Source organism: Psittacula echo (assembly GCF_963264785.1).
Source record: "Psittacula echo genome assembly, chromosome: 15".
Classification (NCBI taxonomy): domain Eukaryota; kingdom Metazoa; phylum Chordata; class Aves; order Psittaciformes; family Psittacidae; genus Psittacula; species Psittacula echo.
The window spans coordinates 3,441,413-3,463,606 of record NC_137751.1 but is presented as its reverse complement, the minus strand read 5'-3'; the positions used below and the strand labels follow the sequence as shown (position 1 = coordinate 3,463,606).

Here is a 22,194-nt window from a genome sequence, read left to right as displayed (position 1 = left end):
GCAGCAGCCACACGCCCCTTGGGCACTGAAGGAAATGCAGGAGACTTTGGGATTCCCCTTCTGTCCACTACCCATGTGTAGCCTCACTCTGCTGCTTTGCATACATGGTCCTCAAGTATAAAATGCATTTGCCTCACAGGAGAGATACAGAGCCCAGGAGATTAAAGGAAAGGAACTTTGCCAGCGAAGACGATCTCCTGGCGGGACTGGAGAAGTCTCTCACAAAGCACGGTAGGACAGTGCTGAGTCCCAGTGCTGGGTTTGCCACTCGTGTGCTGCAGCTCACAAGTGGAGTAATTATGTGGCAAATTGTCTTTTTTTGTTTCCTTTTCTGTATTAGGAGTGAAGTGTTGGAATCAGTTTCCTGCTCTATTTCCAGCTGTTTTGGTGCTCTGGAAACTTTATCTCCCTTTCTGCTGATTTGAAGGTTTGTGCATGTAACAGGTAATGTTGTAAATGTTATTTAAAGGACTCTGTTGTGGAGAACACAAAGAACAAGTTCTTACTCTGAATGCTCAGAAATGCATGGAAAATGGGAGTCTTCATCTTTGGTTTTCTTTTTCTTCTGTTTATTTTGTTATGATTTTTATTTTTCCCCTTATTATTTTTATTTTTAATTTTTTCTTATCATTTTTTCTATTGATTTTTCTTTCTGTCATTCAGACTTTCCTTTTTCTGTCTCTCTCTCTCTCCCTATCTTTTCCTTCTCTCTTTCCCTGTGTTTTACAGAAATGTATAGGCACACTGCAGCATTTTATTGCAGAACAGGAATTTAGATTTGTTCCTATTTTGTAACTGTAGAGAAATGCTCATTGCACTCTGTTTCTTTTACTTGGAGTAACAGACAATGTATATTTGTATGTACATGGCAATGTATATTTTCTTTCTTTAATTGTTTGGAAACATCAGGTTTTGATTTGTGCTATGAACCCACTGGGGCTGATTCTGCTTTACCTTGCCTGAACTAGTCTGCTCTTTCTCTTCTGTCCCACCTTCCCTAGCACAAGAATCCATTGTAGGATGAGAAACTATCAGAAAATGTATGTTAAAATGAATAGCATTAACCTTCTTATATTCTTAGATAAATGCTTTATATTATTTAAATACATGTATACATCTTACAAAATACAGAATCTCAGAGCTCCATTAGTCGCTGGCAAATCGATACATTGCAAAACCTTTTGATTGAATTACAGACCTATGTGAATAACAGCAACAATTTACATCCCTTTTCCTAGCTGTCATATAGTGATGTGAATTTACAGAAGGTTTAATGACCCTTAGCAAGCTTCTGAAAAGCACAGAACTTACAAAAGAAAGTGTCAAGTGTCAAGGCGTGTTTTTCTTACAAGCAAAGCACATGTGTGGTTGTCTCAGACACTGGTGTTTACTGGTTTATCAGCTGTGGGACAGTTGAAATTCTCTTGCAGTATTTCAGAAGGAGGTGTGGCTGCAGCATTACGAAGAGAACTGACTGTTTTAGCATCACTCCTCTGAGTCAAGCAGGTTTCGTTTTAAAAACAGGATATTAATTACATGAGGTCCGTTAGGCTGGTGGGTTTGAGCAGTTTTAAAGAGTTGCTTTCTTAGATAAAAGCTGACCTTGTTGGGTTTTTTCCCTCCTCAGAAGTGTTTCCACATCACACAAAACAAGATTTCAGCACTGAACTAAAATCATAAACAAAGCATACACAATGCTGTGCCCATGGCAGTTTGCACTCAGACCTCGTGCTGCTAAGAGCCAGTCTTCTGCAGAGAAGGACATCAATAATAACGTGGATAGGAAGAGCCACGGGTAAGATCTCTTACCGTCTTTTAACCGTTTCAGTTTCTCTTCCATTTGACAAAGGAAGACGTTAAGTGTCACGGGTTCTGCAGAGCCCTGTACTGTGTTTCCAATGCAATAATATTAACCAAAGACCAGTTGTCCCTGGGAGCCGCTGGGTGGTGATGACTTGGTCAGGTACTTTAAGCTTTTGTGTCTAAGTTATGTAGTCATTGAGGAAATAAATCATCTTCCTTTCTCTTTCATAGTTCTAGATTTATTTGGTGTATTATGAAGGTTTCACGTATGCTAGGACTTAGGAGGCATGTGTCTGCTGTAAAAGTTAGCAAAGTGATTATTAATGCTTTAATTCAGTTGGTGTTTATGCTGTTTTCACAAGACACTGAATAAAATAAGTGGCACATTCATGTTGAATCTCTCAGTTTTCAGGCTGTTACTTATTTGAGTTTTCTACTGCATATTGTTTCTTTCTCTGCCCATTCCCTACCCAAATTAAAAAGCAGGAGTTCAGAAAGTAAGGCTTAATGCAGAAACAAAAGGAAATTAATATCAAAGTACGTTATTTGCTTAATGGGCTGGAGGTTGGACCTAGCTGCACTTTTCACACATTTCCCAAAGATTTCAACATCTTTGTTTAATTCCTCTGAGTATTTTTTGGCCAGATCATAATTGTACAGATATCCTTTGTTTAGCTTACAGCAAGGATACTCAACCTTTACCATTCCAGGCCATACCTGTTGCTTTTCTTCCCACATAGTGATCTGAAAAGGGTTATCATGGCTTTACTACTGACTTCTAGTCCACTCCACCCCCTCATGCTGCTTGATTGGCTGATTGACTCACTGCATCTTTCAGCGGCAGCTCTGAGCATCCTCTACTGATGCTGGAGGTAAAACTAACAAAAACTGGTACATTGCATTATACTGAATTGTCTTTCTCTCTTTTAAAGCTTCGAAAATGATGATGCCAAATTATATGATCTGAGCAAGAAGCGGATAGAGATGCCACCTGTAACTTCAGCAAAGGCCACTGATGGCAGAGAGGTCTGTTTCTAGCATCCTTGTTTGATCATAACAGTTCAGACAGGTTGTGCTTGCTGCTCAAAGCTTCTCACAGTTCTCCTGTGAGGACTAACTGTGGTTACATGAGGTTAGGACTGCTGTGAGATACTTGGATGCAAGATCTTGTCTGCACATAAAGGAGCTTTGGTAAGACTTAAGGGAAGGAGGTGACCCAGTGGGGACTGGAGTGCCTGGCCTTTGAAAAACCAACCTTTTTCTAAAATCGTCTGGTTCACTGTTTTCGTGAGACTGTGACTGTTATATTAAGAGTCCTTATTGAAATTATAAAGGTGTTTGCAATGGCAGATTTAAAGTGAATTTAAAATGGCAAATTTAAAATGAAGCTGTAAGATATTCAATAGGTCTGAAGATAGGATGTGTTTTAATCTTTTCTCTGTCCAGAACGCCTCCCAAAATGGTATCAAAGCTTCAAACCAAGTATCAAGATGTCCAAGACATGTAAAAGTGAGAAACTTGGAAAATGGCTCCAGCTATCTTGACACACTACACCTGACAGCAAAGGAGGTAAGATCTGGAAACCTGACAGTGACTTTTCATAACCTTGACAAGAAGCAGAGTGCAGCCTTGGTTTGTGACATTTTCTTGGTTTTCAGGTTATCAACTGCCGGACCAAAGCCTGCCAAGGGGCACTCATGACCCCAAAGGGCCTGGTGAAAGGTACTCGAGATGAGCCAGTTCCACCAGCAGAGCTCTTACCTCAGGCAATAGACTTCATCAAGCAGTACTACAATTCATTTAAAGAGTAAGCCAGCTTCACCTTCACTTTTCATGTAAACTCCTCTCCCTACCCACCAGTCTGTGTGACTATAGGAGTGCTGAGTTTCCTCATAGCTACAGGTGACTGTCCTGTTCCATAGCTTGCATTCTATGCTATGGAACAGGAATAGGAAAGCAAAATAAAACTATTACTGCACTTCATATGTTCTATCTGCCAATCCACAGCCTTGGGAATACAGGAATGAACTCTGTACAGTGCATTCCTCAGCCCTCTCCCTTCTCAGTGTGTTACATTATAGTTCATTTGTAATGAGCAGCTTGGTCAGGACTCTTACAGAATGTCACTTTCTGTTTCCTTAACACTGGATGTTGTTGGGATTAGCTCCTACTCAGATCAGACCTAGATGTGAAATATGTGCATAATGTTTTTCATTTGTGCTGTTCCAAGTATCTTTGTGTTCTTTTGTTCTGTTTGACTCCCAAGGCTTTAGCCAAAGATTGGAAGGCCAGTCTCTTGCTTCTCAACCTTGCTCTGTGCTATCATCAGCATAAGCTTGCTGAGCATGCTGAGAGGTGCGCTCTAGCTTCAGAAGACGCTTGTTCTGGCAAAAACGGGCATGGTGCAGAGACATCTTGTTGCAGGAGGAGCTGGAACATCAGGTTGTGGTCCAAAAGTTTGCAGTGCCATTTCACATGACAAGCTTTCAAGTGACAATTCAGTGTTTGCTCATCCTATTATAAAACATTATCAAACTTTCAAAGGGGCTCAGCCACGTAATAGCTGCTTCTTTAGACATTTGAACTCCTTCTACAAGGCTTTCTTCCATGTGGATCTTTCTGAAAGTCCCTGTCTTACACACAGGCTGTACTCACTTGCCAGCTTATTACATTTGCACATTGCTGTGTTTCTGCTCATGGCTATTTGATCACACTGATTTACACTATCTTACATGCTTGCCCTTGATCTTTCATCTTGTTGCAAATGTGAAACTCTCAGACAGTGCAGGCTGTTTTCATTGTGTCTGTGAGCCAACAAAACGATTTTTGTCTGTGCTGTGATAAATATTTCCTAATATTTTGACTTCGTTCTCCGTTATCGAACTAAAGAATTTTAGAGTTGGTTTCACTGACAAAGGAATTAATCAGCACTTCCCTTTAGGAATGAAAATCCTACTTACCTTGCTCAGAAGACCTGTGTCCCTGTGAAAATAATAGAACTTTGAGAGGACAGTCACTCTAATCCCACTTTTGGCTGGAGCCAGCCTGTTCTCCGCTGTTCATTTGCTTGTCATTTGACAATTTTTTTCCAAACTAATCTAGAAAACCCCAATTTAAACTGAAAACTTACACAGAAAAGCTTCTGATCAATCCATGTATGTGCTGGGGTGTGAAAGGAGGGTGAGGCTGCTTAAATACTGTGTAAGTTACATCATTAGACTAGTGAGCACTGTTGTTTGCCCTCAGTAAGGGCAGTTCCTAAATTCTGAAGCCAGGAACAATTCTCAGCCGTCCTCAGTCAGTCCTTAGCACGCAACTCATCCCTTTAGCTAGAAAATCCCTTCTTTTTGATAATGGTCATATCTCAACCTACGTCAGTGCCAATCCCCTCCCCAGAAGTTTACTCTACCTGCATTCTGGCAAAGAAAATCAGTGATGTAAATAGAAGTCATCTCATGCAAAAGGATACTCAAAAGCTTTATGGCTTCAGCAATGCCTGTGCGTTTCTTGACCCAGAACTCAAGGAAAACGTCTGCAATTTAGATCAGATCTAAGTAGTGAAGTTCTCATTGTGTCTTTTTGTGTCTGTTTCCTATTCAGAAAGCCAAAAATAGATGAGCACCTGGCCCGACTGGAAACAGTGACCAAGGAGATAGAAACAACAGGAACCTACCATCTGACAAAGGAGGAACTGATCTTTGCTGCCAAGCAGGCCTGGAGGAATGCACCCAGGTGCATTGGGAGGATCCAGTGGTCCAATCTACAGGTAACCGAGGAGTCTGGACATCATGGGTCCAATAGTGATGTGCTGTAGTCATGTGCATGTATCGGTAAAATATGCCAGTTGCTTCAACTGAGGATGCTGCTCCCTCCTGTACATGCCATGAGATACTTGTGGAGCTGCAATTGAACTGAGAAACACTCATTTTTCACTTCCCTTCTTTCCTTAATCTTTCCTTAAATGCGTAAGGAAAATACTAAGCTTATGTTACTGTTTCCAAACCACTTTTTTTCTCTATGTCTCTTTTGGAAACATGCAGGTATTTGATGCACGCGATTGTAAAACAGCGAAGGAAATGTTTGAACATCTCTGTCGTCATATTCAGTATGCCACCAACAATGGAAATATAAGGTAAGTCTCTTCAATTTCATTTTAAACAACAGAATTCACATCCAGATCTGGATTCAAAACTCCACCTAAGATCTGGAATGGTCTATCTGAATATTTTGACAACTTGTTTCTGCTGTTCTCCTCCTGGTACTGCATGTTCCTCTCGTGTACCATCAACCAGCTTGAAAATCTGTAACTTTCATGGCTCATGTTGCAAAACCTTTTGTAATTCCTGAAGGAAAGGGATGATTTGAAGGCTGAGAGCAGTGGGTAGAGAAGAGGAATGATTCTATTGCCATTGATGTTTCAGAAATATAAAAGAATTGCTGTTGGTAACACTTTCTTAGTAAGTAGAATGCGTTTGGTGTGCTGCTGTGCTGTAAGGGGGTTTGATTGTTTCTCTGGGCAGATCAGCCATCACTATCTTCCCCCAGAGGACTGATGGGAAACACGATTTCCGTGTTTGGAACAGCCAGCTCATCCGATACGCTGGGTATCAGATGCCGGATGGGTCTGTCATCGGAGACCCTGCCAGCGTGGAGTTCACAAAGGTACATACAGAGCCCCAGCTGCTTTCCCTCTGTCTGACCCATCTGTCTTTTATGCTTTTTCCTTGCATGTTCATGCAGAGCGGAGGGAAATGTGGTGGTGAGGAGTGAATGGCATGTTCTGCCCCATAGGTTTCAGGTACAGGCTGAAGCAGTAATTTCCTGCAATCCTGTTACAAGAATACTCCCCTTCACCTCAGAACAGGGTGAGCTAATGCCCCCCTTAAGTCAGGGACACAGTCAGTACCTGAACAACATGCATCAACATTGTTTGAATGAGAAAGATAACCTTTATCACTTAGAATTTACCTCAGCAGCTTTTAGAGCTACCTTTTAAAGGTTAACATCCTTTTGTCTTTGAATCTGGGGGGGCGACCAACCTAAATGCCCCCAAAATGTACTTTCTTTATTTACAGCTGTGCATTGAGCTTGGGTGGAAGCCGAAATACGGCCGCTTTGATGTCATTCCCCTTGTTCTCCAAGCAAACGGCCAAGACCCAGAAATATTTGAGATCCCGCCAGAAATTGTCCTCGAAGTTCCAATGGAGCATCCAAAGTAAGCAGCAAGATTTAGATAATTGCATTTCTGCCTCTGCCTCACCTTGGCAGGTTATCAGTCATTTTATGAGTTCTTTGTTAGGATGAAATGATGGTGAATAGTCCTGAGAGACCCAGTTACCACACTGTAAAGGAAAACTGCTCTGAGCTTTTGCAGACTGTGCTTCACAGGTCATTTCTCCTAGAGTTAGTACTCTTTTATCTACCTGGACTTTTCTGGGTATTGCCCAAAGGGGGAAAAGACACATAAAGTGATCAAAATGCTTGTTTAACAGGTATGAATGGTTTAAGGAGCTAGATCTGAAGTGGTATGCGCTGCCTGCTGTTGCCAACATGCTGCTTGAGGTGGGAGGCCTGGAGTTCACTGGGTGTCCTTTCAATGGCTGGTACATGGGCTCAGAGATTGGAGTGCGAGACTTCTGTGATGTGCAGCGGTACAACATCCTGAAGGTAACGTTCTGAAGGGGGGCTGTGCTGGTATGTGATCACACTTGGTGGGTGATGGCTTCTGAAAAGAGACACCATCCGTCTCTGCTGGGTCAGGTGCTGTGTTTACATCACACACTTCAGCACTAATCTAACACAACACCCCAGCTATTGTGGGACATATTGAACTTCTGCCAAGATCAGCGTTGCCAGATTGTGTGGCTGGTTTACAGCATCCTGACAGTGTCTGTTCCAAACAGCTGGATAGAATGGTGAAATTGCAGCTGTAAAAAATACAGAAAATGGTGTCCAACGGGAATTCTTCCTGCTGATTCAGGACTTTTGGTCTCGGACTATACTTTCCTCAGAGGTGTGTTTGTGTCAGTTCCAGTCTGCTGTTGACATGGCAGTCCTGGTGGATAACTGCAGGTCTTGCACACTTCACCAATGCAAATTAAAAACAATGGCTTATAACCAGAAACTGCCACTTTTTAAACTGTTCAGTCCAGGAGAAAATCACTCTGCTTTACCAAACTCCATAATTCAAGTTGCCTCTTCCCCCTTCTGCAATACATTTTCCTGCATATTAGTGTGTTGAGGTGGAGAAATCATGAGGTCTAAGTTCCACATAATAAATTTGCTTTTCTCTTTTTTCTCTCTTTTTTACATGTAGGAGGTAGGGAGGAGAATGGGGCTGGAAACAAACAAACTTTCATCACTATGGAAAGACCGAGCTGTTGTAGAGATAAATGTGGCTGTGCTTTACAGCTTCCAAGTAAGTCAACGAGTGTGGTATCTGGAGAGACACTGGCTATTGGGTGCCTGTTTTTCCTCTCACTTATAACAGCTTTATACAAATACAGTGCCAGTGGACAATGCTCAAGAGAGGTTATCAAATGATTCCAAAAGAGTTATTCTTGATTTACACCTGGGAAAGCAGAGGAATCTGTGTTTCCTGTTGTTGCCAGAAAAAAATCTCAGGTGAAGGCAGAAGGGAAAGAAAAAGAAAAGGAAGTTAAGGGCAAGATTGCTCATCCTTTTAATACAAGTCTCAGAATCTATGTAAAGCTATTGGATTAATATCTTTTATTTACCCTTGCAGTTTATTTAACATATCATAACAATATGAAAGATGGGTAAAAATGAATCCAAGGCTTTTCAGCTTGTGCTTCAGTGCTGGAGAGGTAAAATGCGGATGTTATAGAAAAAGGAAGGGGCTAAGAGTCCTTAATCAAAGGTCCACCTCTATCTGTATCTGTATAATAGTTGCTGATAGTAATTATTTCCCAGCAGTGAATATAGTCCTTTAAATAGTAACCGAAGCAAAAGGAAGTACATCAGGAAGAAGAGCAGAATGGGATTTTTAATGTATGTCTGTCTCTTTGCAATTCTAGAAACAGAATGTGACCATCATGGATCACCACTCAGCTGCTGAGTCCTTCATGAAGTACATGCAGAATGAGTACCGTGCACGAGGAGGCTGCCCAGCTGACTGGGTGTGGATCGTACCTCCCATATCAGGGAGCATAACTCCTGTCTTCCATCAGGAGATGCTGAACTATGTCCTCACTCCCTTCTATTACTACCAGGTACACATTAGCCAAAAAAGATGATTCTAGTGGACAAGTTCTGCAGTGCAGGCATAATAATATTTCATTCAGAAATCGGAATGAAAAGCCCTGGTTAATGAAAGCTCACCAGAGAGATTCATAAATACAAATTGTGTTTTTATTGTTCCACATTTCTTACCTGAAGCTTAACTTTTTCCTGTTTTTAAAGGTGGATGCATGGAAAACACATGTCTGGCATGATGAGACCCGGAGGCCAAAGAAAAAGGAAATCAAGTTTAGCATCTTAGCCAAGTAAGTTGTTCAGATAAGAATCCTCATTGTGTCCAGCCCTTCCGTTCTTGCGATGTTTCTGCTCCACCTTGGTTGGTTTTTTTAATAATAATAATTACAGTGGGGACCACTTGAATTGTTGAATCATAGACTTACCTGCCACAGTTAGGTAATATTAATATCTACGATTCTTACTCAGGGCTATCCCTACTGCTTCTGAACAATCTTCCAAGGAAAAACCGTGCTCAAGTTCAGTCTTTCCTAGCTTGGCTGTGAATCAATCTGAGTTACTGTTTATATTAAGAATTGTGTGTGATTATTTTTTCCCCAGGGCTGTCCTCTTTGCATCTTCACTCATGCAACGAACGATGGCAACCAGAACCAAGGTCACTGTAATCTATGCAACAGAGACTGGGAAATCTGAAACACTAGCCAACAATCTGTGCAGCTTGTTCAACTGTGCCTTCAACACCAAGGTAAGAAAGCCTTAATCATCCACACTAAATGGAGGAAGATGTTTGGCTGGTTTCATCAGCTTCTGCAAGCCTTTTCATTCCCTAAACCTATGTTTTGAACATTCAGTAAATACAAGTTGGATTGGGACTTTGATTTCATATTCATTTAACATAGCGCCTTGTAAATGTGGTCAGTGGTCATCTGACAACCAGGGATATCTAATGCTGGTTCTTATGTCTGCCAGCAGTTTCTCATGAGCTTTATACCTTTCAGATTCTGTGCATGGATGAGTACAACATTCGTGACCTGGAAAAAGAAACACTTCTGTTAGTGGTTACCAGCACTTTTGGCAATGGAGATTCTCCAAATAATGGAAAGGTAATATTCACCTCAGAAGTATGCATGGGGCTCAACTCAAACACTAAGACCAAAGACAATCCGTTCTTTTGTCCCATGTACTGAAGAAAGATATAGATCAGGGTCTCAGTTCTATTTGAAATCAGAGTATTTTTCTAACCTGAAGTATTTTATGGATTTTCATACAGACTTTGAAGAACTCCTTGCTCACCCTGAAATCACTGAGAAAAAAGATCAGGTAGAACACTTTGTTGTTTGATTTGCATGTGATTGAGTCCTCTTGCGTTTCATTTAGCACACAGTGGTCTTTCTTTTATCTCCTCCTGCAGATACGCTGTGTTTGGTTTGGGCTCCAGCATGTATCCGGAGTTCTGTGCCTTTGCTCATACCATTGACCAAAAACTGGCCCAACTCGGGGCTTCTCAGCTCACTCCAATAGGTGAAGGAGATGAACTCGGTGGGCAAGAAGAAGCCTTTCGCTCATGGGCAGTCACTGCATTCAAGGTAACCGCATAAACAGCTCATATTTTAGTTTGTTCATTCATTCCTTTGATTTCAGTATTCACTGGCCTCCATAAAAATGGGGGGGAATGAAAGAAAACAAACAACTGGATTTATACTTGAGTTTTGAACTCCCCTTTTTATACTGCTTGCCCAAGTTGAAGAGGGAACTGGTCCCCTTTTCTCTTTATTTTTTAATATTCACATAAAGTTCCTTTGGGATGGTGGAATGTTCAGGATGAACAAGGGTGGTAGCATCAAACATCAGGAGTTTTGGAAGTAGATCATGTTTTAGCTATCCTGGTCTAGAAGTGGAGCCTTTCTGAATCCCTGTCACATCACTAAACTCAATAGAATCAATAAAATTAACACTGAATTCTCCTCAATACAGCACTGAGATTTTTTTATGTTATCCTTATGAATAGCATTGTTTTTCTTTGTTCTAGACTGCCTGTGACATTTTCAACATCCGGGGCAAAGCCAATATTCAGTTGCCTGAGATTTATACCTCTGATGAAAGCTGGGATCCCAAGAATTACAGGATAGTGCATGACTCTCAAACCATGGTCTTGGCTAAAGGTATTACCTCCCACGTCTCACCTTCTCTGTCCCTTCTGCATCAGATAGGTCTGAACTGGAAAGGTTTATATAGTGACGCTGGTCCTGCTAGGTGATAGAATGCATGTAATGAAGTGCAGTGGTCAGAGAAAAAAAGACGTTGGTTTCCATCGCATTAGTCATATCTTTTCCATCAGAACACCAGAACTAGGATACATTTGACAGACCCAAAAGAACAAAAGCTGAGATGAACTACTTTTAGTCAGGGAAGGCATCACGCATACAGGACACATAGGTGACTAATTCTAGGGCGAGCATGGTTCAGGTCTTTTCTGCACATTGTTTGAAGACATTTTAAACAAACCTTATCACAACACTCCCTTGAGTCATGTCCATGTCCTCTTTTCTCAACAGCACTTGCAAGCATTCACAGCAAGGATATCATTCCCATGAAGCTGAAGTTCAGACAGAATCTTCAAAGTTTAAAATCCAGGTATGGTACCTCATTCTTTTGAATATTGCCATACTACATTTTACTACAGACTTAACCATCTGAAATGTCCGGTTATAGACATCTTCTCCTGCAGTTGTTAAGAAATACATGCAAGTTTCAAATGATCATTAGAAGTAAATCATTATCACAAGTCCACAGTCATCCATACAATCTTAATTCTGGCTTAAATAAGAGGTGGCTTCCCATTAGAGTCTGTGAACGTAGGGGAATGAAAAACTTTGTGATACAGCCCTTTGATCTCTACTGAACACGAAGTACTGAGCTGGTCTGATGGTTTGGTGCTGAACACAAGTAAGCTCTTGCCAGCTGCCACCTCAGATTTATTCCTGTTCTGCGCAACTCAAGGGAAATCCTGTCGACGTCACTGAGATGTGTCTGATCTCTTTTCTCTATATCCAGTCGTGTTACCATTCTAGTCAAGCTTTCCTGTGAGACTGATCAGGAAGTGCACTACCTGCCTGGAGAACACATCGGGATTTTCCCAGGCAACCAGCCAGAATTAGTCCATGGCCTCATTGCACACGTCAGGGATGCTCCTCCAGCTGACCAGACTGTCAGACTTGAAACCTGCACCAATGGTAAGTTGGTTCTCTTCAGATCAAATAGCAGAGGATGTTTGACAGATTCCTCTACAATTCCTGAGAAGTTTTATAGACTGAATTTTCTATTTTACCCTTTTCTTAAGTTTCAATAGGATTTTGTGGAAGCTTTTAGTTACTCTTACAATTCTCAATTCTGATTTTGCATACTCTGGCAGCCCATGGTAACTGCACCAGTGTTTGCAGAGTTATCCTAAGTTGACAATGTAATTCAGTCGCTGAATTGGCCACTGACTGCAATTAAACAGAGTTTACTTATTGTTGCTATGTATGAGAGTCCTAAAATAGATTTGCATGTCGTGACCATCTTTCCACCTTAGTAGGAGCAATCTGCTAAACCATAGGATTCTGACACCCAGAAAGATGATTTATTCAGATGGAAAACTTCATTTTGAAGTGGTGTTTTGTTATCATGCAGTTCTCTGCACCAGAGCCTCCCATTACAAAAGTCTGAAGCCTCACATTAACATCTCTTCAGAAGGGCCCTGTGGTCCAGACCTGCTGCAGCCTCGTCTGAAGTCCTGTTTTGAAGGACACTGAGTTTTGTAAATCTCTGCAGCTGTCAAATGCCATGGGAATTGAGGAGTGTTCTTTTATTTGTTTCCAGGTGGCTACTGGACAAGGGACAAGAGGCTTCCAGCCTGCACACTGCCCGAGGCGCTGACGTACCTGCTTGACATCACCACTCCACCCTCCCAGCAACTGCTGAGGAAGCTCTCCCAGCTGGTAACAGCGGAAGGAGACAAACAGAGGCTGGAAGTTTTGTGTCAGGTAAGTGTTAGGGCTCCATTTACATTAGGAGAACGGTGTACTGGACCATCTGATGCCCTTTCACTGCGCAGCAGAAGCTTATGGAGTTTTGTAGTGATGGTGCCTGATTTTATGCCTCTGTTACATGTTGTGTGTGCCTGTAAAGCCAACCACAGAGAGAAGGGCTGGTCTTGTGGCTCACTTGTGCGGGGGAATTGAGATGTCTTCAGATCTGGCATTTCCTGCGGGGCTCTGGGTGGGTTGTTTTGCCTGCCCATGTCTCGTGCTTCCTCATGGTGGTTCCTGGTTCTGTGCCATTAGAACAGCTCACAGCTGGCAGGCGGAGGGGCTGCAGGGTAGCAGGTAGGTATTTTTGTCAGAGGATTTGGTACCATGCAGGAAGAGGGATGTCAGTTGGAGTAACCAGGGGCTCACTGGTGTGTAAGGGCTTGCTTCTCCTGCTGGGCTCAGTAGGTATCAGGGCCTGGGCCCATAGTGCGTTGTGGATGCCCCCTAGCAGGGGGCTGAGAAACAGGTTCAGTCTCTACATCCACACTGAGCGAGCTGGTATCTGAGAAGGTTACAGCAGGTATTCTGTACCTCTGTGTTCAAAAATGAAACAGTTCCTTAGGAAACCCCAGGAGCACTTTAGGCAAAGTTTTGAGAGCTCCCTGTTGATTCGCCTGCACATTACACTGAACATAAGGCAGAAATCTTATCTATAAATGACATTTCAGATATCCCTGCTCTCCTGATCTCAGTGTGAATGATCTGCTAACGTTGTCATGGTGGCTTTTGGCTTTTAGAGCACAGAAGAATACAATAAATGGAAGTTTTACAACAGCCCGAACATCCTGGAGGTGCTGGAGGAGTTTCCCTCTGCTGAGGTCTCAACAGCTTTCCTCCTGACTCAGCTGCCACTCCTGAAACCCAGGTACTATTCTGTCAGCTCCTCCTGTGACGTGACAGCCAGAGAGATTCATCTGACAGTTGCAGTTGTAAACTACAGGACAAGAGGTGAGAACATTTGGTTTCATTTCTCTCTGAATTAAATGATATTTAGGCTGCACTGAGGTTCAGGAATTAGCTGTGTCTGCCATATGGCATGAAGCATATCTGTAGTAACAAGTTTGTATTGTGATACATAGAGAATAGTGTACTGCAGTGCAGATGTTTATACTGTGTCAGGATGGGCATCATCAGCGTATCCTTCTTTTATAAATCATTACTACATACTATTTATTTCTTATATGACTTATTTAAAAAACATAGTTTTAGGTATCAAATGTGGCTTTTTAGAAAAGAGAGCTTTAGAACTGACAGATATTTCCCTTTGCTCTGAGCAGATGGACAAGGGCCTTTGCACCATGGAGTTTGCAGCACGTGGTTGAACACAATAGCTCTCAATGAAATGGTTCCATGCTTTGTACGCAGGTGAGTGTCTGACAGAGAAACAGGGAAAGCAACACAACCCAGTGGTTCTTAGGTCAGCTTCTTCAGTGGGTTTTTCACTGGGTGCATATGGTTTTCAAGTGACTGGTGAGTGCAGGTTGGAATATCTGAGTGTGAGGAGAGGGAATTCCCCATCTTCCAGAGATGGGATCCTTTACCTTGTCTTACATTGAGTAAAATCAAACTGGTAACTTCGGTTGTGCTGCTGACAGTCAGTCAGGAAACAGACACTGAGCTGGCATTCATCAACTAATGACATCATTAACATCGTTTTGCATTTTAGTGCTAACGAGTTCCAGCTCCCGAAGGAGCCAAGCAGGCCATGCCTCCTGATCGGCTCAGGGACAGGAATTGCTCCCTACAGGAGTTTCTGGCTGCAGCGTCTCCACGACTTGGAAAAGAGAGGTACTGATGGGGATTGCCACAAGGGGGAGGCCAGAACCTGCCTGGCAGCAGGAGACATCCCTTACCCTCCAGGTGAAACCTCTGCAGAGGGAGACACCCAGAGACATTGGCCAAGGACCCTGCCTGAACACGGCACTGAAACAGCTCCTCTGCCCTATTGAGACCGTTCTGGTGGTCTTGAGGTGTTTGGTCACTTGGAGGAGCAGCCTCTGTGTCCTTGTAACTGCTCTGTCTTCAGTGACTGCCCCAGGCACTCAAAACATGCAGAGGAAACACCTTGGCCTGCCCAATCAGCTCGTTTGTGGAACCTGCTCCAGCAGGTGATTCCATGTAGTTCCCCAAGGGCTTGGGCAGGTTCAGTCCTCCTGCAAGACCCTAAAACCTGAACACAGTGTTCCAGGTGTGGAACAGAACAGCTCTACACAGCCAGTTACTGTGACAGCGGGGCCCGCTATGGGGATAGTCATAAGGGATAATGGGCCTTTACCAGGAAAGACAAGCAACTTGCCAATGTTGGTTTCAGGGATCAAAGGGGGTGACATGACGTTGCTGTTTGGCTGCCGGCAGCCAGACATGGATCACCTCTACAAAGCAGAAACTGAGGAAATGAAGAGGAAGGGAGTCCTGACAGAAGTCTACACAGCCTACTCCAGACAACCTGGCCAACCTAAAGTAAGGCTGCTTCCTCTGCTCTGTGACTTTGGCAGTTGTACCTGGTTCTGAGAAAGAAGAGTCTCAGCCTGCTGTAGTTAAATCAGGGCTAGCCTCCAAATCTGGGGCTTGTAAGGACAGCATGAAGCCATTTTCTTCTCCTGTGCTGTGGTGCAACACACAGCGGAGCCAGGGCGGTTAAAACCTCACTGTATCAGCCCACATTGCAGACCTTTTCTGGTCCTTTTTCTGTTTCCAAGGTCTATGTTCAAGACATTCTTCAAAGCAAGTTGGGGACCAAAGTGTGCAACCTCTTGCATAAGGAGGAAGGGCACCTCTATGTCTGTGGAGACGTGCGCATGGCCAAGGACGTTGCTCAGGCTCTGAAAAGGATGCTCACAAAAGCCCTGAGGCTCAGCGAGCAGCAGGCAGAGGAGTATTTCTTCCAGCTAAAGGTACGCTGTGACACACGAGGGTGTCCTTCCCGGTCACACAGTGTTCCAGGGTGGGATACAGAAGCCTTCAGTCACACTCCAAACCTTGAGGGCTGCCATGAGCTGCTCCTCAGCAGAATGCTCAAAGAGAAAAGCTTTACGTGATGAGTTTATCCACCCACCCTGATGTAAAACACAGTTTCTGTTTGGTTAGGGTGTGAGAGTGACCCCTGATGTTCTTCTCTTACATCTGCCATTTGTTTCTCTTTGGGTCCTGGAATCAGCTTTGTGCTGGGTCCACAACAGCAAGAGTTTGAGTCTTTATTGTACCAGTGGAGCAAAGTGAGTTTCAGCAGTCATTGAAAGCAGAGTGCTTGGGTCTGCTGGCTTTTTAGGACCCTTTTGCTACCAGAACTTGTCCAGCAGCACACGTGTGTCTGGGATTCAGACAGGTTCTTTTATCAACAGAAACAAAAGCCACTGGCACAGAATACACAAGACCTTTTGGTTACTGAGCTCTTGCACAGGGAGCAGCGCTGAATTCATCTCTTGGCTTTCCTTTCATTTTTGCAGAGCCAAAAGCGATACCATGAAGATATATTTGGGGCTGTGTTCCCACAGGAAGTCAAGAGAGGGGCAGGAGCTTTGCAACCCAGCAGCCCAGGAGCAAATCACCTCCTGTTCTAGCCAATACTTGCACATTTGTTGTTGTTTTCAAAAAGCAAGGGGTCAAGTCCTCCTTCTCATGCATGTTCATGTATGTGTGTGTATGTGTGACACGTATGTACACACATAGAACATGTCTGTGATGGTAGGATTTGACCTTTAAACCTCAGCCTTAAGAAAAACATGAAGTTTAATGTTTTGTTGCTATTTATTCTGAGACTTCATTGATTTCCTCAATAGTGAAGATGCAAATTATTTTTGTAACGCTGTCTGCAGTCTGTATTTGCTGCTTTCTGTAAATATGAGGAAATTCCGAGGTGTTTTACGGTGTGAGCTGCAAGTGGAATGTTTCTTGAACCGCACTGGATCTGTGGGAGGGTTTTGTACCAGGTATTTTCCCTGTGCACGTTTATCCTCACTTTAAAGCAAGTAACTGGACGGTTGTGCCACTTGGGAATGCTCAGTCCCACGCCTGGCTGCATCTGCAGCAATATTTGCAAATGACATAATAATGTGATGGTTCCTGAGTGGCAATACCTGCTCCAGATGTGGGCGCATGAGGAGGCAGTGGTTGCAGTTCTGCTTTGTGCGTTTCAGGTACTTGAACCTGACTTGTTGTTAACACAGCCTGTGGCAGTAAGGTTCAGAAGAGTCAAAACCGCTCGGTACATTTGAATTCTGTGCTCTGATTTACTTGATTTGTGTGTAATAAAAGATGCCTTTATATTGAGACAAACATTGCTGTGGATGGAATTGCTGTTGGCTCTTGCGATTGGTTTCATTACAGCCCCCAGTCAGGATGGGATTTAGGCTGTGCATCAGGTTAAGCACTTGAGTGGTGCTGCTGGAGGCAGAGGAATGTTCTGGGCTGAAAATCTCCCAGGTTATGAGCTCCTCGCTGGTTTGGGGACTCCACCGGGCTGAGAGTGGCAGATGAGCCCTTTCTGAAGCACTGAGTGGTTCATTGCACTAACACTTGAGCCCTGCTTACACAGCTGAGGTGGAATCCAGCACTCAGGACAGGCTGGATGCGGAAGCTCTGTGCTGGGTTGCAGGCTCTGAGGGGCCAGCAGCTGAACCTGATCAACTGCTCCATGCAGGGCAATGAGGGGCAGCTGAGCCCTGCGGGGCACAGCCCCACACACGGAGGCTGTGGGTGCTGCTGTGAGTCTGGTCCTGCCGGGCAGGGAGGGCAGCAGGAGCCCAGGTAGGTCAGAGGCTTTTCTCCTTTCTCTTTGTGTTGAAATGGTGATTTCTGTTGTTGCTGTGCAAAGGGTTCTGAGTGATGGGGGGGGCTCGGGAGGGGGACACGGCCCTGCCCCAGTCTGTGGGGCTGGGAGGAGAGGGCTGGAGCTGCTGCTGTGTGCAGGCAGGCGCAGGCTGAGCTCTGGGGTGTGGGGATGTGTCGGGATGTGGCTGTGATTTGTTGGGATAACTGATGTGGTTTGTCCAGCCTTCCTGGAGCTTGCTTCAGTCAGGTCATCTGTAGCCTGGTCTGTGTTGTGGGCTGTTCTGTGGTGCCCTCTGTGAATGACCCTGCTCTCTGTGCCTGTGCTGGGATGTTCTATGGGATGGCAGAGTGCTGAATGGCCAGTGAGGCCCGGCTGGGCTGGTGAAGTGATGGTCCCCTCCGGCCTTCAGGTTCAGAATGCAATGGAGCGTTCCGCGGCGGGTGTCTGGTGCTAGAAATGGTCTCTGCTGAGGTGTGAGCGCCGGCTGCACCCGGAGGAGGGAGGGGGGGAGCTTTGGTTGCGTGTGAGAGAAATCAAGGGCTTGGAGTACGGATCAGTGACGGTGAAGTCCCGTGCAAAGGGGTTTGAATCCGCAGGGATGCTCTGGCCAGGAGGCGGCGCTGCCGTGCACACAGCGCCGTTAGCGCGGCTCGGGGCGCTCAGCAGCGGCAGGGTTAAGCGTTCCCCGGCAATTCCTGGATCCCTGCTCGTGTTCGGCGCGGTCTGGGTGGGAGCTGGGACCTGCGGAGCTGTGCAGGGCCCCTGCCCCTGAACGGGGGCAGAGAAACACTCGTGTGGGGCGGCCTCAGCACAGCCCCTGCAGCACGAAGCCCCCAGGGCTGCGCTGGGGGCTCTGCTGTGTCTGCGGGGCTCTTGGATGCGGGAAGGAGATGGGGAAATGGTGGGAAACCTCCTGGTGCTGCTTCAGTGGGTCAAGGGAAGGGCGGAGGCTGGGGTTTCCCAGTGGAAATGGGCTCGTGTTTTATTTGGCTACAAGTAGACGGGGGGGGGGGGGGGGAGGGGAAGGTGAAGCCACGATTCGGCACCACTGGCGTTATCCTGAGCAAACGTTTATTCACGGACAGGTTCCTGCGCATCCAGCGCTCCAGCAGCAGAGCGCGGCGTGGCTCCTGCCTTTGCGGCTGCGTGAGCTAGCGCAGAGCCCGCTGTCAGCACCACCGGGGTTTCATTCATTTCAGAGCGATTCTGGAAGCCGCTCGGTAGAAAATATAAACGCAGTGTTCTGTACAGTTTACATCACAGCTGGGGAGAGCAGGAGGTGCCGGTGCCCCGGAGTCGGGCTGCCCCCGCGGGCTCCACCGGAGCGTGGCTCCTGCAGCAGCAGCACAACCGGACCACCGCGAGTGTCTCCTCTCTGACAGAAGGGGGCAGGAGGCCGGGTTTGGCTTTCAGGAGCAGTTTATGGGTGTTAAAAGCAAACCCAAGGTCAGGTTTGAATTCGAATCCCAGATCTCGTGGTGCACGGCAGGAGCAGAGGCCCGTGGTCCTCTGCCAGCACCGAGCACACTGAGCTGCGCCACAAGGGGATGTTGGCTCCCAGGGAATGGGGAAGCTGTGCCTGGGGCAGAGGCCAGCGCATCCTCACGGACAGAGCCTCAGTTACACCCGAGGGCAGGCCAGGAAGGGCAAACAGTGATGGGGTTTGGCTGGGTTTCAATTGCTCTGGGTTAATCGGGCTCTGGTGCAGCGCTGCCCGTCCTGCTCCTCACCAGGCACAGCCTCAGAACAAACCAAGGCTCTGTTGCTCCCCCAGCGAGGGTCCTGCACGCGGGTGCAGCAGCCGATGAGGGACGGGCTCCAGTGTCCATGTGCCACTTGTTGGCTGTTTCCTGCTGGGAAGTTCTGGGTGTCCCGGCTCCCGAGGGCAGTGGTGAGGAGCACAGGGGGCTGCTGCCCCCAGGACGTGCTCAGAGCTGTGGCTGCAGCCCCAGCACCCGCAGCAGCCACTGCAGCAGGAGCAGGGTGAAGCCCAGGAGGGTTCCTGGCTTAGGTCTGGGGGTGCTGCTGTGATTTAAGCAGTGCCCATTGGGCAAACAACAGCTTAAAACTGCTGACACAGCACTACTGAGAGAACAAACAGGAGCAAGTCTGGAGGAGAACAAGGTGGTGAAGGTGGAACACATGGCGATGCAGGGGGTGTTTGTGACAATGGGGAGAAGAGGGGGGGCAGAAGCAGCGCCTGCTACCACCAAACCCATGTTTTGTATGGGACACGGAACAAAATCACTGCCAGAGCACTCGTGGGAGCGCTCCCGGCCTGCCCAAGGCAGGGGAGCTCTGCCCAGCACAACCCAGGGCTTCCTTTGCCACTGAATTTTATCCCAGTCACCCACCTGCCACCGAGTGCCTGCCACCTTCCCTGCATCGTGGGGGGTTAGAGCTGCCCCTGTGCCCCTCACAGCTCCCCTGGTGAAAGGTGTGTGTACTGGGGTGCAATGTACCCATGCTGCTGGAGAAATGGAATCTGGCGACTTCCAGGGACCCCTCATGACCCGTCCTCACTCGTAACCTCCACCTCGTGCACCGGGGAGGGCATGGGGGGGTTGTCTTCAAATCACCCTGATGCAGTCTGAGCTGGGCTGGGTCAGATCCTCGGGAGCCAGGTGTGACCCTTCCTGCTCGCAGGAGCTCTCTGAAGTTTCACTGGGGCTCAGCCTGGGCAAACCCCACTGCAAGAGCTCCAGTTTTACCGTAATGAAAGGCAAGTGCAGGCCTGGCCTCCAGCCCTGCTGCTGGAGGGAGCCCGTTCCCCTGCTCCCAGGGAGAACAAGGGCTCTGAAGGCAGAAGATAGCTGCCGTTCACCGCAGACGCCAGAAGGAACTCGAAGCGGTTCTGGTTTCGGCGCTGCTGGAGCGCGGCCGCGGTTCAACCGGATTCACTGCTTTATTGTGCTTAAAAAAATAGAGTTCACACAAAGATCCATGTAAACATTCCTTACACAACCGCTGGTGCTCGGGCAGGGCCGGGCCGTCGGGGCCGAGCGCGGACACGGGGCAGGAGCAGCGGGGCCGGGGCCAGCGACTGCTACAGCTTCTGGTGACTCGGTTCCAGGATTCCCAGCCCAAACCTCTCAAAGCGCAGGACAACTTTGCTACTGTTAATGCTGGAGAGAGCAGGGAGGGGAGAAGGGAGGGAAAGTCACTTACTTTGGTTTTCTTACCAAGCTACAGCCCTATAAAAGGAACTACGATGGGTTAGGTTCTGACCCCATACAACTCCAGATTGGCCACAAGAGGCTTAAGTAATTAAGCAGCAAACCCTTGCCCTTGTTTGTCCTCCCTGGTTCCTGGCATGCTCTCCTCAGCCCTACCCTCTCCCCTCCAGAACAAGATGGTTTTCAAAATCACGGATTGGTAGAGAATGGAAGCAGACCTTCTCTAGAGAGGCTGCTGTGTTCCCTGCACCTCTGCACAGCCCCAGGCATTAGGGCAGGGGTTTTGCTGAGGAGGGATATGTGAACAGAAGCAAACCTAAGATCCAGAGCACTGATTTGCAAGGGGAGGAGGACCTGAAGGGTGCTCTCGATTTCCTCTTTCACGCAGCAGTGCAGCTGAGCCCAGCTCACCCATGGACACCAGCAGTGGCCCCTCTGCCTCATGAGACTTGCACAAGTGACCCCAGGCTCAGGACCTGCAGCACCGGGTCAGCCACATGCGCTCGTGAGCCCCTGCCCAGGGCCAGTGAGCGCCCGCTGGAGCGCTCCCAAGTGCGCGGTGCCGCGGTGTTAGGCAGTGGCCTCTTGCAGACAGGAGCTGTTATTGAAGCGAGCAGCCCACACCAAGCGGGAAAGGCAGAAAAGGAGGAGCTCAGATCAGTGTGGGTTATGTCCGGGTTAATTTCGTGGGTTGGTTTTGCAATGGGAGGTGATTGTCCGAGTTGCCGGTTAGGATACAACACATGGAAACATGCAAGTTGGAGCCCGTTACTGCACCAGTAGCTACAACCTACAGAGAAATATGGGAGGGAAGGGAAAAAGACACCATGAGAGTTAGTTTCCAGTTATTTAAAGCAAGTCCTTGAGAGCTATTGTAAAGGTTACGCGAGAGCTCAGCGCGGGGTTAGTGCCATGTTTGTCAGAGGGGAGGTGAACACATCTTCTGTGGGTCTGGAACCTGAGCCTCCTCCCAGGTGAGACCCCAGTGTAAGGCAGTTGAACAGCAGCAGAGCTGCTGCACTCTCACTTCACTGAGCAATAACGAATACTGATAATTGACACTGACACCTCAAGTGCTTCTCCGTGTTAAAGGCTTTGAGCAGAGAAAGAGCAGGAACGTGTGTGAATTGCCATGAACCACTTGGGGGGGGGGGGC

At 46.5% G+C, this 22,194-nt stretch overlaps 2 protein-coding genes across 2 annotated transcripts in view; one reads left to right on the top strand and one right to left on the bottom strand.

The window, feature by feature from the left end:
• Positions 1–137: 137 nt before the first annotated feature.
• On the top strand, positions 138–17,286 carry NOS2 (nitric oxide synthase 2). Its single transcript, XM_080630277.1, has 28 exons — positions 138–231; positions 341–427; positions 1,628–1,795; positions 2,736–2,829; positions 3,250–3,372; positions 3,462–3,610; positions 5,404–5,569; positions 5,844–5,935; positions 6,324–6,465; positions 6,879–7,018; positions 7,296–7,470; positions 8,120–8,221; positions 8,841–9,035; positions 9,226–9,308; positions 9,619–9,763; positions 10,017–10,121; positions 10,289–10,338; positions 10,430–10,604; positions 11,048–11,180; positions 11,574–11,652; positions 12,073–12,251; positions 12,880–13,043; positions 13,829–14,039; positions 14,369–14,456; positions 14,758–14,879; positions 15,403–15,551; positions 15,791–15,985; positions 16,538–17,286. The coding sequence occupies exons 3-28, from the start codon at positions 1,695–1,697 to the stop codon at positions 16,649–16,651; spliced, it is 3,471 nt and encodes a 1,156-aa protein (XP_080486403.1). The 5' UTR covers positions 138–231; positions 341–427; positions 1,628–1,694; the 3' UTR covers positions 16,652–17,286.
• Positions 17,287–20,750: 3,464 nt separating this feature from the next.
• Positions 20,751–22,194, bottom strand: part of KSR1 (kinase suppressor of ras 1) — a gene marked incomplete at its 5' end in the record, with an annotated part of 52,709 nt that continues 51,265 nt past the window's right edge. The window contains one exon of the mRNA XM_080630050.1: positions 20,751–20,987. Within this exon, the coding sequence (XP_080486176.1) occupies positions 20,909–20,987 (79 nt within the window). The 3' untranslated portion in view covers positions 20,751–20,908. The remainder of the gene's footprint in view (positions 20,988–22,194) is intronic.

Bases quoted from the DNA above. Each gene is read 5' to 3' on its own strand.
- NOS2 (XM_080630277.1), top strand. From the start codon at position 1,695: ATGCTGTGCCCATGGCAGTTTGCACTCAGACCTCGTGCTGCTAAGAGC. The intron at 13,044-13,828 runs GTAAGTGTTAGG...TTTGGCTTTTAG, and splicing joins GGCTGGAAGTTTTGTGTCAG to AGCACAGAAGAATACAATAA. The intron at 15,986-16,537 runs GTACGCTGTGAC...TCATTTTTGCAG, and splicing joins AGTATTTCTTCCAGCTAAAG to AGCCAAAAGCGATACCATGA.